This window comes from Thermobia domestica, chromosome 8 (genome assembly GCF_964235325.1).
Source record: "Thermobia domestica chromosome 8, izTheDome1.hap1.1, whole genome shotgun sequence".
Classification (NCBI taxonomy): domain Eukaryota; kingdom Metazoa; phylum Arthropoda; class Insecta; order Zygentoma; family Lepismatidae; genus Thermobia; species Thermobia domestica.
In genome coordinates, this window is record NC_137461.1 from 44,488,542 (window position 1) to 44,502,329 (window position 13,788).

The 13,788-nt window shown below is 35.6% G+C and overlaps 1 protein-coding gene across 1 annotated transcript in view; it reads left to right on the top strand.

Annotated features, from left to right (window-relative positions):
- LOC145692852 (uncharacterized) overlaps nt 1-13,788 on the top strand; it is a 120,767-nt gene that overhangs the window by 80,255 nt on the left and 26,724 nt on the right. Inside the window, exons 4-5 of the mRNA XM_081768371.1 lie at nt 1,726-2,850; nt 8,709-8,870. Of these exons, the coding sequence (XP_081624497.1) occupies nt 1,726-2,850; nt 8,709-8,870 (1,287 nt within the window). The remainder of the gene's footprint in view (nt 1-1,725; nt 2,851-8,708; nt 8,871-13,788) is intronic.

Genomic DNA, 13,788 nt, shown 5'->3' on the forward strand with positions numbered 1-13,788 from the left:
TATATATACAATCTCGTTGTAATTTGGGGTGACAAAAGTACTCTAACATTGGGTCTTTCAAAACACCGAAAGACCAAATAAATTGAACTTGACCCCATAACCTTCATCATTCACAGAAAGACAGGCATACAAGACATTTTTCATTCCTTCATACCCTTAATAGCAAACAATTTAAAATGACTTTTCTTCCTCCACCATTTGCTTAAATAAACCATACAACTCTTTGCAACCGTACAGCTCTTTCCTTTCTTAACCCAAAGTTGTTCCTCTTCAAATTACCAATTTGTTCTTGCATGTTGTTCCCTGCTCAATATTTGAAATTTTATATTCGAATATTAATATTTGAATTAAAACTTTAAGAGCTAAAAAGAAGAAAGATTCTAAACGTGTCGAATACAGAAAAGAAAGTTAAATACACACACATTTCAGTATATTATGCTCTCTTTCGCTCACATTTATTGTATGGTAATTTATTATGGGGAAACTCTGCAGGTGCAAACGACGTATTCAAATGGCAAAAGAAAGCATTACATTGTATTAAAGGTGTACCTGATACTGAGTCCTGTAGGGATATTTTCAAAGAATACCACATCATGACAGTGCTCTCAATAAATATTTATTGTAGTTTAATGCATATTAAGAGAAGCCAGGCTAGTTTTAATTTGCGATCTATGTACAAGATACAAAGAGAATTTAGTAGCGCCGTCTGTCAGATTAGGCCTATACAAGACGCAGCAAAACTTTAAATGTAATGGGATGAAGCTGTTCAATTTGTTACCTTTACATGTAGGTACGTAATTTGGAAAGCAAGAAGTTTGCCAAACACATTAGTAATATGTTAATAGATAATTGTATATAAAGTATTACGGAATTTGAGGAATACATTTGTAATCTATAAAATGTAAATGTCAACTAGTAAGAATTTGAGGGTAAAGTTCCATAGATGGCATTCTTCATTAAAAGATTCAAAACATGGTAGCAGTACTCAACTAAACCTGCCGTTACCTAATCTACTACTACTATTGCTATTGCTACTGCTACTACGGAACTTCACCCGAATTTGAGAGATGTAACAATGGGCTTAACCCTATAATAATAATAATAATAATAATAATGGGCATTTGTTTATTGCCATGTGATAGTGCCATCAATGTAAATGTGAAATATAAATTGCAAATTATATTGCTTAAGAGTTATAGTTTAACTATTAGTAATAGTTTCAATTAGTTATTAACGGTCAATTAGTAATAGAGTAATAGTTTTTTTTTTATTTCAATAATTTTTACAATTCTTGACGAAGTGTATTGCAACTATGTTGTCTGATGACTAAAGTAAACTCTATTTTAAACTTTCAAGTGAACACACTAGTTGCTGGGAACCTTGGGAAATATCTTTCGAATAATTCTGGGAGCAAATGTGTTAATTATTTAGCTTTCAAGAAGAATCCCAAGAGATATTCATATGATAAAACTTATTGTAGTTTTGAGTCGAAGTTCAAATCATGGAACTGTCCACCAGTGTTACTAGTCTAATATAGTAAGAATATGCCGTTTTAACCTACCGATATAGAAGAGTAATACTGCAAGAAATTATCACACGAAGTATTATTAACATTGTAAAGACGACTGATCTTATCGACGCTAAAGTTATGTTTAATATTTTTTTATTTATTTATGTATGTATTTGCAAATCAACTATTGGTGCTAATTTCTCTTTCTCTTTCAGTGACACAGGTTGCTGTTCGACCGAGCACATCCACGTCATTTGAGCGACCAATTAATTCAGAATCAGGACTGTTCACAACACCAAGACCTCTTTATTCTTCATCCGAGAATGAACATTCGTCCGGTTCAAGACCTCAGTATCCAGGTAGACCCGATACAGAACCGGAATATTTCTCTTCCAGGCCAGTATATACACAAGAAAATAATCCTGATTATACAACATCCAGGACTAGTAACGTAGGATTTAGACCAGAGCACTTAACGTCCAAGCCAGAATATACATCAAGAAGAACAAAATATACCGAATATAGACCGGATTACTCAACGTCGAAAACGCGACATCCGCCAGCTGAGCCTGAATATACCAGTTCAAGGCCAGTGTATACTCCAGAAGAATATACGACATCAAAAACAAGATACACTCAACAACATAAACCAGAACACACAACATCACGGACAAAATACCCAGAATACACAGAACATACAACATCCAAAACAAGATATCCCGAAGACAGACCTCAACATTCGACTTCAAAGCCAATATATACACAAAGTAGACCAGAATATACAACTTCAAAAACAACATATGCACATAGGCCTACACGAACTACTTCCAGACCACATACACCGGAGTATGAGGTTGAATATACTACCCGAAGACCTACCAGAACTACTTCAAGGCCAGTATATACGCCAGAGTATGAGGTAGAATATACTACTCGCAGAACTACAAAACCAGCTTCAAGGCCGATATATACTTCAGAATATGAAGTAGAATTTACTTCCCGCAGAACGACAAAACCTACTTCAAGGCCAGTATATACTTCAGAATATGAAGTAGAGTATACTTCCCGCAGAACGACAAAACCTACTTCAAGGCCGGTTTATACGCCGGATTATGAAGACGAATATACCAAACCGACTAGAACAACCCGTAGACCGGTTCTTAATACACAACGGCCAATAACTTCAAGACCAGTAACTACAGCGCACACTACTTCTACTAGAAGAACTACATCCACCACAACCTATAGACCACATATAACACGAGATACTGAATATACAACTAGGAGGACACCACGGCCTACGAAGCATCCGCCATCTTACTTAACGGAATCATATCCAGGTAAGCTGTAGAAAAATAAAAATTTCCTTGTTTTGTTATTAGGAATTTATGTTTAAAATATGTCACGGTTATGGTACCATTATTGTCAATCATTGCATTGATATATTTTTAAAATAAAATTATCTTTGATATAATAAACGTAATTTATTACAATGCGTTACTGTTAGGAGTATGCGTATCACAGTTGGAAGAAAACAATAATACATACGAGGCACAGTCGAAAAGTTTCCGGAATGTTGTTGTTTCGGTATTTGCGATTCAATTCCCAATGAATCTTATACAGTGCAGTCTTTTGGTTGCCTAATTATGAATTTTGCAATCATGAACGGGTCATAACAGCCAATGTAGGAGTAGTGTAGCTGAACGGAAGGGTGAGTTGCGAAAACTACACTTCAGAATTTACTAGCAAAATCTCTTTTTCTTCAGCTCAAAGACACCTATCGAGTGCTGTATATATACTTCGCTCCCAGATTCCCACCTTTGCTCAGTCTATGGGCTCGCAATTCCCATATCCCTAACATACAGTATTCCTAATCTTAAGGAATCTCGAGATATGGCCACCATCTTATCATAACAATTACAGCCCCCACCTTGTTTCTTCCCGTCTTTCTTCTTCCCTTCTAAGGAAAATATTAAAAAACGCTGAAGCACATCTTTAATTACCATATTACTACTCTTAAAGGATTTCGAGAAATGGCCATCTATTTTAACAATATTACAACCTTTACTTTTTTTCTTTCCGTCTTTTTTTTTTTTTTTATTTTTAAGGGAAATATCAAAAAACACTGAAACACATCTTTGGACTTTTAAAATAAGTAAACACCAATTTTCATGCCTCCAAGTTAGCGAGATTTCGACATATGGCCATTTCTCTTATTTCAACAATTTCAATCCCAATTCTCTTTTCCTTCCTGTCTTTTTCTTCCCTTGTAGGGAAAATAACATAAAAACGCTGAAAGATAAAATTATTTTAAATGAAAAATATAAATATCAAATTTCACATCTCTAACTTTATAGGATTTAGAGATATGACTACTTTATTTTAACAATTGCAACCCCGCCCCCTCCTTTTTTTTTAATCCCTTCTATGTGAAATGTAAAGAAAAAACTCTTAAACACTTGCCTAATTACTTCAAAAGAGAAGTCGAAATACCGAATTTCATGTCTCTAATATTCAAGAATTCCGAGATGTGGATATCTTATTATAATAATTGTAATTCCCACTCGTTTTTCTTTCTTAGTCCCTTTCTTCCCTTTTACATCAAATATTAAAAAAAAAAAAAAAAACTGAAAGAGGTGTCTAATTATTTTAAGGAGAAATATATATAAAAAAATTTCATATGCCTAACATTCAGATACTCCAATATATGCATGGGCGGAGTTATGGGGGGGCATTCCCCGCAACTTTTTGACAAAAAGTAAAAGTGCCACCTATAAGATGGCCACCTACCAAGACCTCCGCAACCAACCAAAGGTCTGTCCCCCACTGCCCCCCAGCAGACAATTCCTAGCTCCATCTATGAATGTATGCATATTTTAAGATAATAATTACCACCTCTCTTTCTTCACTTCCCTGTCGAATTTCCAAAAATCCTTCCTTAGTAGAACCTTACAATATATATCCTATACCCTGTTCAAATTTGAAGTTTCTAGCTTAAACGATTTGGGCTTGGCGTTCATCAGTCAGTCAGTCAGGACTGTATAAAGATATCTAACCTCTAGACTTCTTTTTCTTCGTTAAATGCTAACATTATTGTAGAATTTTCAAAATTGCTTAGCGAAATCATGTAGTAAATTGCTTATCTGATGTTGCAAAACTAACATTTATATAACATGTGTGTGCATATAATTGTAATTACAGCATTACGTAAAAGAATTATTTTTTTAAATTTACATACACGTGACAAGTAGATTCTTCATCTTTTAGTGCAAAACAGATTCTGTAATCCAAAATATGAATGGAAAATATTGCATGAGATTGATTACGTCAGATTGTCGTGCCAAGAGTTCATATCTCAGCATTCATATAAATAATAATAATAATGGTCTTTATTTCAATGCCACAAACAATTTTGAGCAAAAATATAGTACTAGCATTAGAATATAAACACACACACACATATATAATAACAGAAAGAAAAAAAAGGGGAAAAAACTAACATCACTTACAGTAAAACCTGCTTTCAACAGACCCTTTATTAAACGGAAAACTGTCTTAAAAGGAAATATTTCACGGTCCTATGAATTTTGGAGTGCAAAACTTTTAAAAGTCCCTTTATTAAGCGGAAACTGTGTTATACGGACAACGGAAAGCAAAATAAATCTTTAACGGAAAATTCTAAGTTCCGGGCTACAACGTTTAGAAAATGTTTAAACATTCTGTGAGAGACATAGTTGGGCACCTTGATATATTACACTGTCTGCGATAAAATCTTCATTGTTTTGTTAAATCTTTCTGGACAGTGTTGACCAAGAATCATACAGAAAGTCGGAAAGGAGAAGACGAGGTGGAAGAAGAAGAGAAATACGGTACCGAGTTCGAAACAGAGTGTAGAATAAGGACGTATCAATATGCTCTCAGAAGTTTAAAGGAACTGCAGCAGTTTGTCTTACGGAAAAATGACTCTGATTTACTTAGTATAGCTTCTAAGGCTAAAATGTGTGCGGAAAGTCGAGCAGGCAAGCAGCAATGTATACAGAAAATCCTGCTTGACTACTGAAAAAAAAAAAATAAATAATAAAGAAAAAATGTGCATATTTTGTATTTGTTTTACATTTTTTGTGTATTAACACATATAAGAAAGAAGTACTGTAATTGAACGTACAGCAATATATTTTCGCAGTGTGTCCCTTATAAGCATCTATTTTTTTTTAATGGCAAGGTCTACCTCCATTAAGCGGAAACCTGACTTCAGCGGAAATTTTTGCGAGTCCCGATTGATTCCGCTAAAGGCAGGTTTTACTGTATAATGAAAAACAAAAGTCAAAATGAAAACTGAAATGAAATGTTTAAGTTTTACGTCCCACGGTTATGCCGGCTAGACTAAAGGAGATGATGATAATGAGAAATGAATGAGATCGAGGAATGAAGAAAGTGGGAGGAAACAAGAGAACCCAGAGGAAACCCACGCACACGGTGTTTGTCCACCACAAATTTCACTTGGCGCGAGCTGTGATCGAACCAAGGACTTCATGCGTCAGAGGTGAACGCTCTACCACTGAGCCACCGCGGCCCCAAACAAAAATCAAGTAAGCAGAATAAGTTCCTTGTCACTCGTTAAAACATTCGAGCTTTTTGGGTTTAATCTGATTAAAAACAAAAGACAAGCAAAACTAATCGTTTTTAAAACTTCATTTAGTAGAATGCTACTAGTCATTCCACTAAAAAATAAATCAAACCTCGTAAAATTATGCATACTTGTTTTACATAATTAATCTAAATTTATCTATTTAAACAAAGAATACGACAACGTTTGGGAGGTGGTTCCTGACACCAAGATAGGACAAAAAGTGTAGGTCACCTTGGGTGCACAAATGCTTCCTTTCGGAGTTATTGGCTGCCGAAATCATGGACAAATAAACTTTAAAGGTCCATAGCTCCAAAACTGTGGGACTTACCGTAGTCGGATCAAGACTTCACTTAGGAATTAATATGTGTCCTATCCAAATATCCAAGTTTCACAATCCTGTGGTACTTCCGCAACAATTTTTATAGGAGTAGTTGGTCAGTACTTCAAATTAAATGCCCGTAACCAAACCAACTTATAAATGTTGCTGCGTGAGTAGCTTAGAATTGTGACACACATATTTTTGAATAACGTACATAATATTTTCTAAGTGAAGTCTTGACTCAACTAAGGTAGGTTCAATAGTTTTTGTAGCTATGGGCTTTTAAAGTTTACTTTCACTTTTTCATGTTTTCGACAGCCTATAACTCCGAAAGGAAGCATTTGTGCACCCAGGTTGATCTATACTTTTTGTCTTATCTTGGTGTCAGGAATCACCTCCCATATGTTATCGTTGTTTTTTGAAGCACCCTGTATAACTTCTTATACTATAATTTAGCATTTTGAAGACAATGTTATGTTAACAATATTCACAATGTTATGTTTATGGATATTATCGAGACTTTTTTGTGAAAACTTTCTTCTATTAGTAAGACACTCTAAATCCCAATATTTCTTTGAATGCTCATAAGTTTCAGTTAGAATAATAGTTAAGTTCCCTTTTAAAACATAACAATCTGGTAAAGCATCTTTGTACGGATTCAACTCTGTCAACGTTTTCAGGAATGCTATTCCATAGTACAATTCCAAAATATAATTCAGGTCTTACAAGTAGGTTGTATAAATACACATACGTTCTATTGACTTGAGAAACAGGTCATTGTTCATAAATAATCTTATTGTTCTGCTTGCTTCTTATGTAATACGATTTTTTATGGGGACAACATTTTAACTGCTTGTCAAATATGATTCCGAGATCCTTAATAATATTTGTTTTCTCTATTTGCACACCATTAATCTCATATTTACCAACATAATATTATGTTTTTTGTTTACTTCATAAATTTTGGTTTCTTATTATTGTTTTCAGTAAATTATTTTTACATTAAGCATATTGAAGTCTTGTTGTAGCAAAAGTAGTTATTGGACTCGTTATTAACTAGTTTAAACTATTTTATTTCATCAGCATACAAAAGTATATTTTGAATATCTGATTTTATCTGGAAGATCATTTATAAATAAATAAATAAACAAATAATTAAAATAACCCATAAATACAGCCTTGTAATATTCCGTTTCTCACATAACCTGCGCTAGGATGTATAGGCGCGATTTTACCTGTATATGTTCTATTCGATAAGTAGCTTTCGAACCAAGGAATATAAAATGGAGACAAACCAATATTTGATAACTTGTTAGCATGGTACTTGTGATTTATAGAATCGAAAGCTTTTGAAATATATATGTATATATTACATGACCCTGTACCTTATTCGTATATGTATAGTGCCTAATATCGGTAAAATCAATTAAATTAGATACAATTAACTTACCCTTATTGGATCCATGTTCTGAATCACTTAAAGTATTTCTTAGATTACATTATAAATGTTTATGTACAAATAGTTCGAATATCTTTGAAAATTCATTTACTAGAGTTATTGGGCTGTAGTTACTGTAGTGTATACCAGTACGTAATAAAATATTGAATATATTAGCCAGACAAATATCTTGTTCACTTGTACAAGATTTTATTATATAACATGGAATAAAGTTTGAACTTAGAGTGAAGTTTGGTTTAATTGTTTCAAAGGATTTGATTACATTTAATTCGGAAAGGGTGGAATTCTAATTTGAAACTAACAGTGTTAGGAGACAATATATATATATATAGGGTGTTTCAAAACAACACCGACAATGTTTGTAAGTTGATTTCTGACACCAAGATAAAACCAAAAATATAGACCAACCTGGGTGCACAAATGCTTCCTTTCGGAGTTATAGGCTGTCGAAAACATGAAGAAATGAACTTTAAAGGTCCATAGCTCCAAAACTATGAGACTTACCGTAGTCGGGTCAAGACTTCACTTAGAAAATATTATGTGCGCTATCCAAAAATACATGCTTCACAATCCTAAGGCACTCACGCAACAATGTTTATAGAGGCATTTTGGCTACGAGAATATACTTGAAACTACTCACTAACTGCCTTTATAAAAATTGTTGCGGAAGTACCGCAGAATTCTGAAACATAGATATTTGGATAGGGTACACACTAGTTGTTTACTTTAAATAACGTTTATTTCTTCGTACGTAAACATACTTGTTCATACAGTTTTTTGTTCATTTCAGAATGTGGTCGTGTGGTGACAGATGCTACACCTCTGATAACCCATGGCCAGAAGACAGCACGTGGTCAATGGCCCTGGCATGTGGCTATTTATCAATCTAAGGGACCTAATTTAACTTATATTTGTGGTGGATCCCTAGTCAGTCGCAAAGCAGTAATTACAGGTAAATGACATAAGTGAGCTTTGCTGCTGGAAAAATATAGGTATTTTATTTATGGACAAAGTTTGGTAACATTCTTGAGTCCATTGCAAGAAGTAAAATCTTGTTCAAAACATCCTAGTCACTTAGTTCTGTTTAAAAAAAACCGTGGTCTTTTCCATAACTAGAAGATAATCAAGGGAATGTAAATATTGTAAAATTCTTTCAGTCTAAAGAGATAGAGCAATTACTGTACACGGGAATTTGGACTTTCCCATCACCTTTTATTATAAAATTGTCTTCTTAAATACAAAAGGTATACAAAAAGCAGTTCCACTAATAATTCGGGTACAATAAAGAAAGGAACCCAATGACCAAGCGTCTTACGACTTTTGCAGGTGAGGTTCCTCTCGGTGACCAGGCGTCGTGAGAGGGGTTAAGCTTAGGTGTCTCTCTCGGTGACCGGGTGTCGTGAGAAAACGAATGACCGTGCATCTTAGGGCTTAACAATAGACCAAGCGTCGTAAGAGGGGTGACGTGATCAACCTGGGTAGATTGATGCTCGATGATGCGTGCCGCTCTCTTTTATCCTGGAGTGTCGGCTGCCATCAGTGATCTCCGTCTTGCCGACTGCTGGCGAATGTGAGCGACTCCTCTTCGGGTCCGTCGTCTGTTTTTGTTTACTATTGGCACGTGTAGTACACACATGGTTATCGCATGTTATGGAGACATGCGGAACCTTACAATATTCTTCTGTTGTTTAAGAGATTTATTTCAAGAGAAAGTGTTAAATTTTGTTATATGTACACCTTGTCTCAAAAAGGTTGAGCGCATTCTTTATTGGTGTTTTGAGGCAAAAATTTTCTAAGTCCAGCTTCGGGTATCTTCGGGAAAAAGTAAGCCAGGTTCGAACCTCCAAGCCAGCCTTTGCAATCGGGAAAAAGTTTGCAGATGTGTTTTTCTTCTTTTAAATATAATAAGACTTGTTACCAAGTGTTTAAAAAAGCAACATTGATTGAAATACTTAATGATACAATATTTCGAAACCTTGCACATGCTTGTTTGTCATTTAGCTCTCTATACGTAATGGAGCATTTAAATACGTTAAAGAATCTTTCCATATGTAAAAGAATGCTCAAAGTTAAGAAATAGAACATAATTATCGCCTGAGTACTAAAATAAAAGTCAAAGTAGAACAGAAACAGCGTTTGTCATGGATATGAATGTCATAATTATCTTGAGATCCGTTATACATCGCTAGAAGCTTAGTTCTAGAAGTCCTTGTGTTAGCTCATTGGTAAGCTGTTGGATTTCAAATTATAAGGTTGTGAGTTCGAATCCCATCTGGATCAATACTTTTTTAAAATTATATTTTCCGCAATGCATGAAAAATTATATAAAATAATTATATTAAAATACATAAGTTGTTTATATATAACATAATAATTGCAGAACATAGTAATTATTATGTTTAAAATATAACATCTGAGATAATTTTCACAGTAGGTCGTTATTATATATGAGAATGTTAAATACACGTTAGGAAAATCGTTTAATAGCAATAAATAAGTTATGTAGTGTATTTATTTGCAGCTATTTGTCATACAGATTTAACTTCTCAATATTCTCATTACAGTATGTTATTTATATTCGTGAAATACAGTATATTCCTACGGATATAGAAAGTGTATAAACAGAGTATCCAAAGTCGTATCCTGCTTCAAGACACATAGCTTTTCCCGATCCCCTTAACGTCACGGGAAGAAACACAAATTCTCTTTAGAACGGAATGTCGTTACTTAGAGTCTCATTCGAATACGTTGAATATGCTTTTGTGTATTCATCTCTCTCTCTCTCTCTCTCTCTCTCTCTCTCTCTCTCTCTTTCGCTTTGTTTATGTGTGTGTGTGTGTGTTGCAGAATATCCCAAGTTGAATACAACATTTGCAAAGTATATGAGCATCATTGTCATCGAATACCAGAAATTGAAAGTCGTATTTCTTCAGGTTAGGTTTGCGTGTTCATGTTAGCTCACTGGTAGAGTACGGACTTGCCACTGAAGAGGTCTTGAGTTCAAAGCCTACAGCTAATTATCATTCTTTTGTTAGTAGGATTGCACAGAAATCGGATACAAGGAGTGGTTTACTTCTAGAAATATTTTCAGAAGCGTTTAGGTAGCCCTGAAAAGGGCTGTTTTCGGGAGTTAAGGCGGGGTCATTAATATTGTGTCCAAGACCCTTCTGAATTTATTACACGCTCCATTCTTCTGGGCATGGAATCTATTACATGGGTGACAAATCTATCTCCTTCCCCTACCTCCAGCCATGCTTCGGAAACAAGATGCCACAGGTCATCCTGAGTTCTTGGTGGATCTGCCTCAGGCCAACTTTCCCTTAGAGTACGCTTCACTTCTGCTCACATATTTTCCATGAGATTGAGGTCTGCTCCACGAGGCGGCCAGTCGATTAAATCAATCTCAGGGTGCCCTGCGAACCATTCCTGAACCACACGGGAATTATGTATTGGCGACTGGTATTGCTGGAACTGAATTACACCATCAGGCTGAAACAGATGGCACCTTGATATTACTGATAATGTCTAAGTACTGAGCATTGTCCAGATGTCCTTCAATTCTATGAAGCTGTCCTGCTCCGCGACTGGAAATCCAACCCCAACATAAAATAGATACATGGCCACTGCGATTGCAAGCAGCCACATATCCATGGTCATATCGGGTGCCTCTCGGACGATACACGAAACGGCGTCCCTCCTTTGATGTTGTGAATATGGATTCATCTGAGAAAACTACGTTTTCCCAATTGAGACCCACATTCGCCTGTGCAAACGCGAGACGGTAAATTTTGTGGTCGTCTGAGAGTTTTTCCTTCACGGCAGCAACACGGCCACGTAACCCAGCATGACGAAGCCTTCGCAGAGCTGTATGCTTACTACCAGGAAAGAGAGAAGCTTCCCTTATCTGTCTAGACGTCCTTAGTGGGTCTAACCGGGCTTCATTTACTAATCTCGCATCTTGGGCTTTGGTTGACACATGCGGACGACCAGGAGATCGTAAATTACCAGTCTGACCTGTAGCACCATATTTCCGAATTCATTGCCTTCCTGTAGAGGCCGGGACACCTACTCGCCTGCTAGCTGCAGTTGCAGAATAACCTTCCAACTCCCATAAAGTAATTACTGCTGTACGTCTATCCATAGTTACCAATGTTCTGAGCTGTGAGAAGAAAGCAATAGGTAAAAGCTAGTACCTGACGTGTGATTGGTTACTTGCACGACACGCCTATTGTGGGGAACAGCGTTGCCAGATCTAGCATAATGATGCTAGATCTAGCATAATTTGCATGTCTCTAGCACCTAGCATCTTGCTTTTAGCATCCTGCCCAAATCTAGCACAATTTCAGCAAGTTATCAAAAAGCCGTAAAACCTGGAGAAGTTGGTCGTGGGAAGAAAAAGAACGGCAGAAATGTATCCTCTTCCATTGATTCATACACTCGGTAAACCATACAGGCAGTCTTATTTTCCTAAGTAAGTTCGGAACGGCTTTGGGCTTTTTTTTTTTTTTTTTTTGTGGCTCCACCCAGGGTTTTCTAATCCTTTAACTCCGAGGCATGGGCGGAGCTATGGGGGCCATTCTCCCCCCAACTTTTTGACAACTTCACCATCTTTACTTCTGACTTCATGATCATATTTATTCCTGAAATGACAGCTCCGAGACCGACCAAAAATCTGCCCCTCCCCCAGCAGACGATTCCCAACTCCGCTTATGCTGCGAAGTAATTTTCTTTCAAAATATGTAAACAAAAACTTTGCATTCATTTATACGATATATACGCCATTGAGTTTGGCAACGACTGCAGTAATTTAGTTGAGTTAAAATTTTGGTGCGTGAAGTATTGAGTTCTATCCATGCATTCTTGCTCTCTGTGTATTTGAAGTTACGTTATCGTATCTCAACTTTGTTTTTTTTTTTTTTTTTAAACTCCTGAATTAGTAATTATGAGGATCTAGCATAATTTGACCGAATCTAGCATAAGTTCGATCAGGTTTTGGAATAATTCCGAGCTGTGAGTCTGGCAACGCTGGTGGCGAACGACTTGGTCAACGACTCGCGAAAGAAATCTGAAAATGGTGCGCCGTAATAATAATAATAAAAACAGTTTTTATAAAGGAATATTAATATATACGAAAAGCTGTTTAAAGAATGAATTGTTATACTGACTTTACACGTATAAAAACATATACCATATACCAAACAGATTGAGCGATATGATTATAGCTGTTTTGAGACGAACACTTTCGAAGTCCAACTTCGAGTGTCTTCGGAAAACAGTAAACTAAAGCTGCTGGTTCGAACCTCCAAAGCCAACCTTAGTAATCGGGAAAAGATGTACAGATATGTTTTTCCTTCTGTTAAATATAATAAGACATGTTGAAATGGTATAAAGTGTAGAAAAAAGTAACATTGATTGAAATACTTAATGATACAATATTTCGAGACTATGTATTCACACTCTCGTTTCGTCATTGTGATTTCCATACGGAAAAGAGCATTTACGTATGAGCTCAGTTATATTTCAGAAGCAGCTTCCGAAAAGCGGTCATATTAGCTCAGTGGTACACCACCGAGCGTTTAAATCGTGAGTTCGATACCCGTTCAGGTGAGATTCCTTTATGATATTCTACTTTCCTCAATGCATGAAAAGTATGTAAAATAGTTACATTACAATTCATCAGTTGTATATATATTTTCATATCATCAGTTGTATATATGAGTTGAATATATATATTCATATCATCAGTTGTATATATCAGTTGAATATATATATTCATGTCATTTCACAACATAAGTAATTCTTATCTTTAAAATATAACATCTGAGGTATTCACAGAACGTCGGTGTGTTATGTGTGAATATTGAATACAA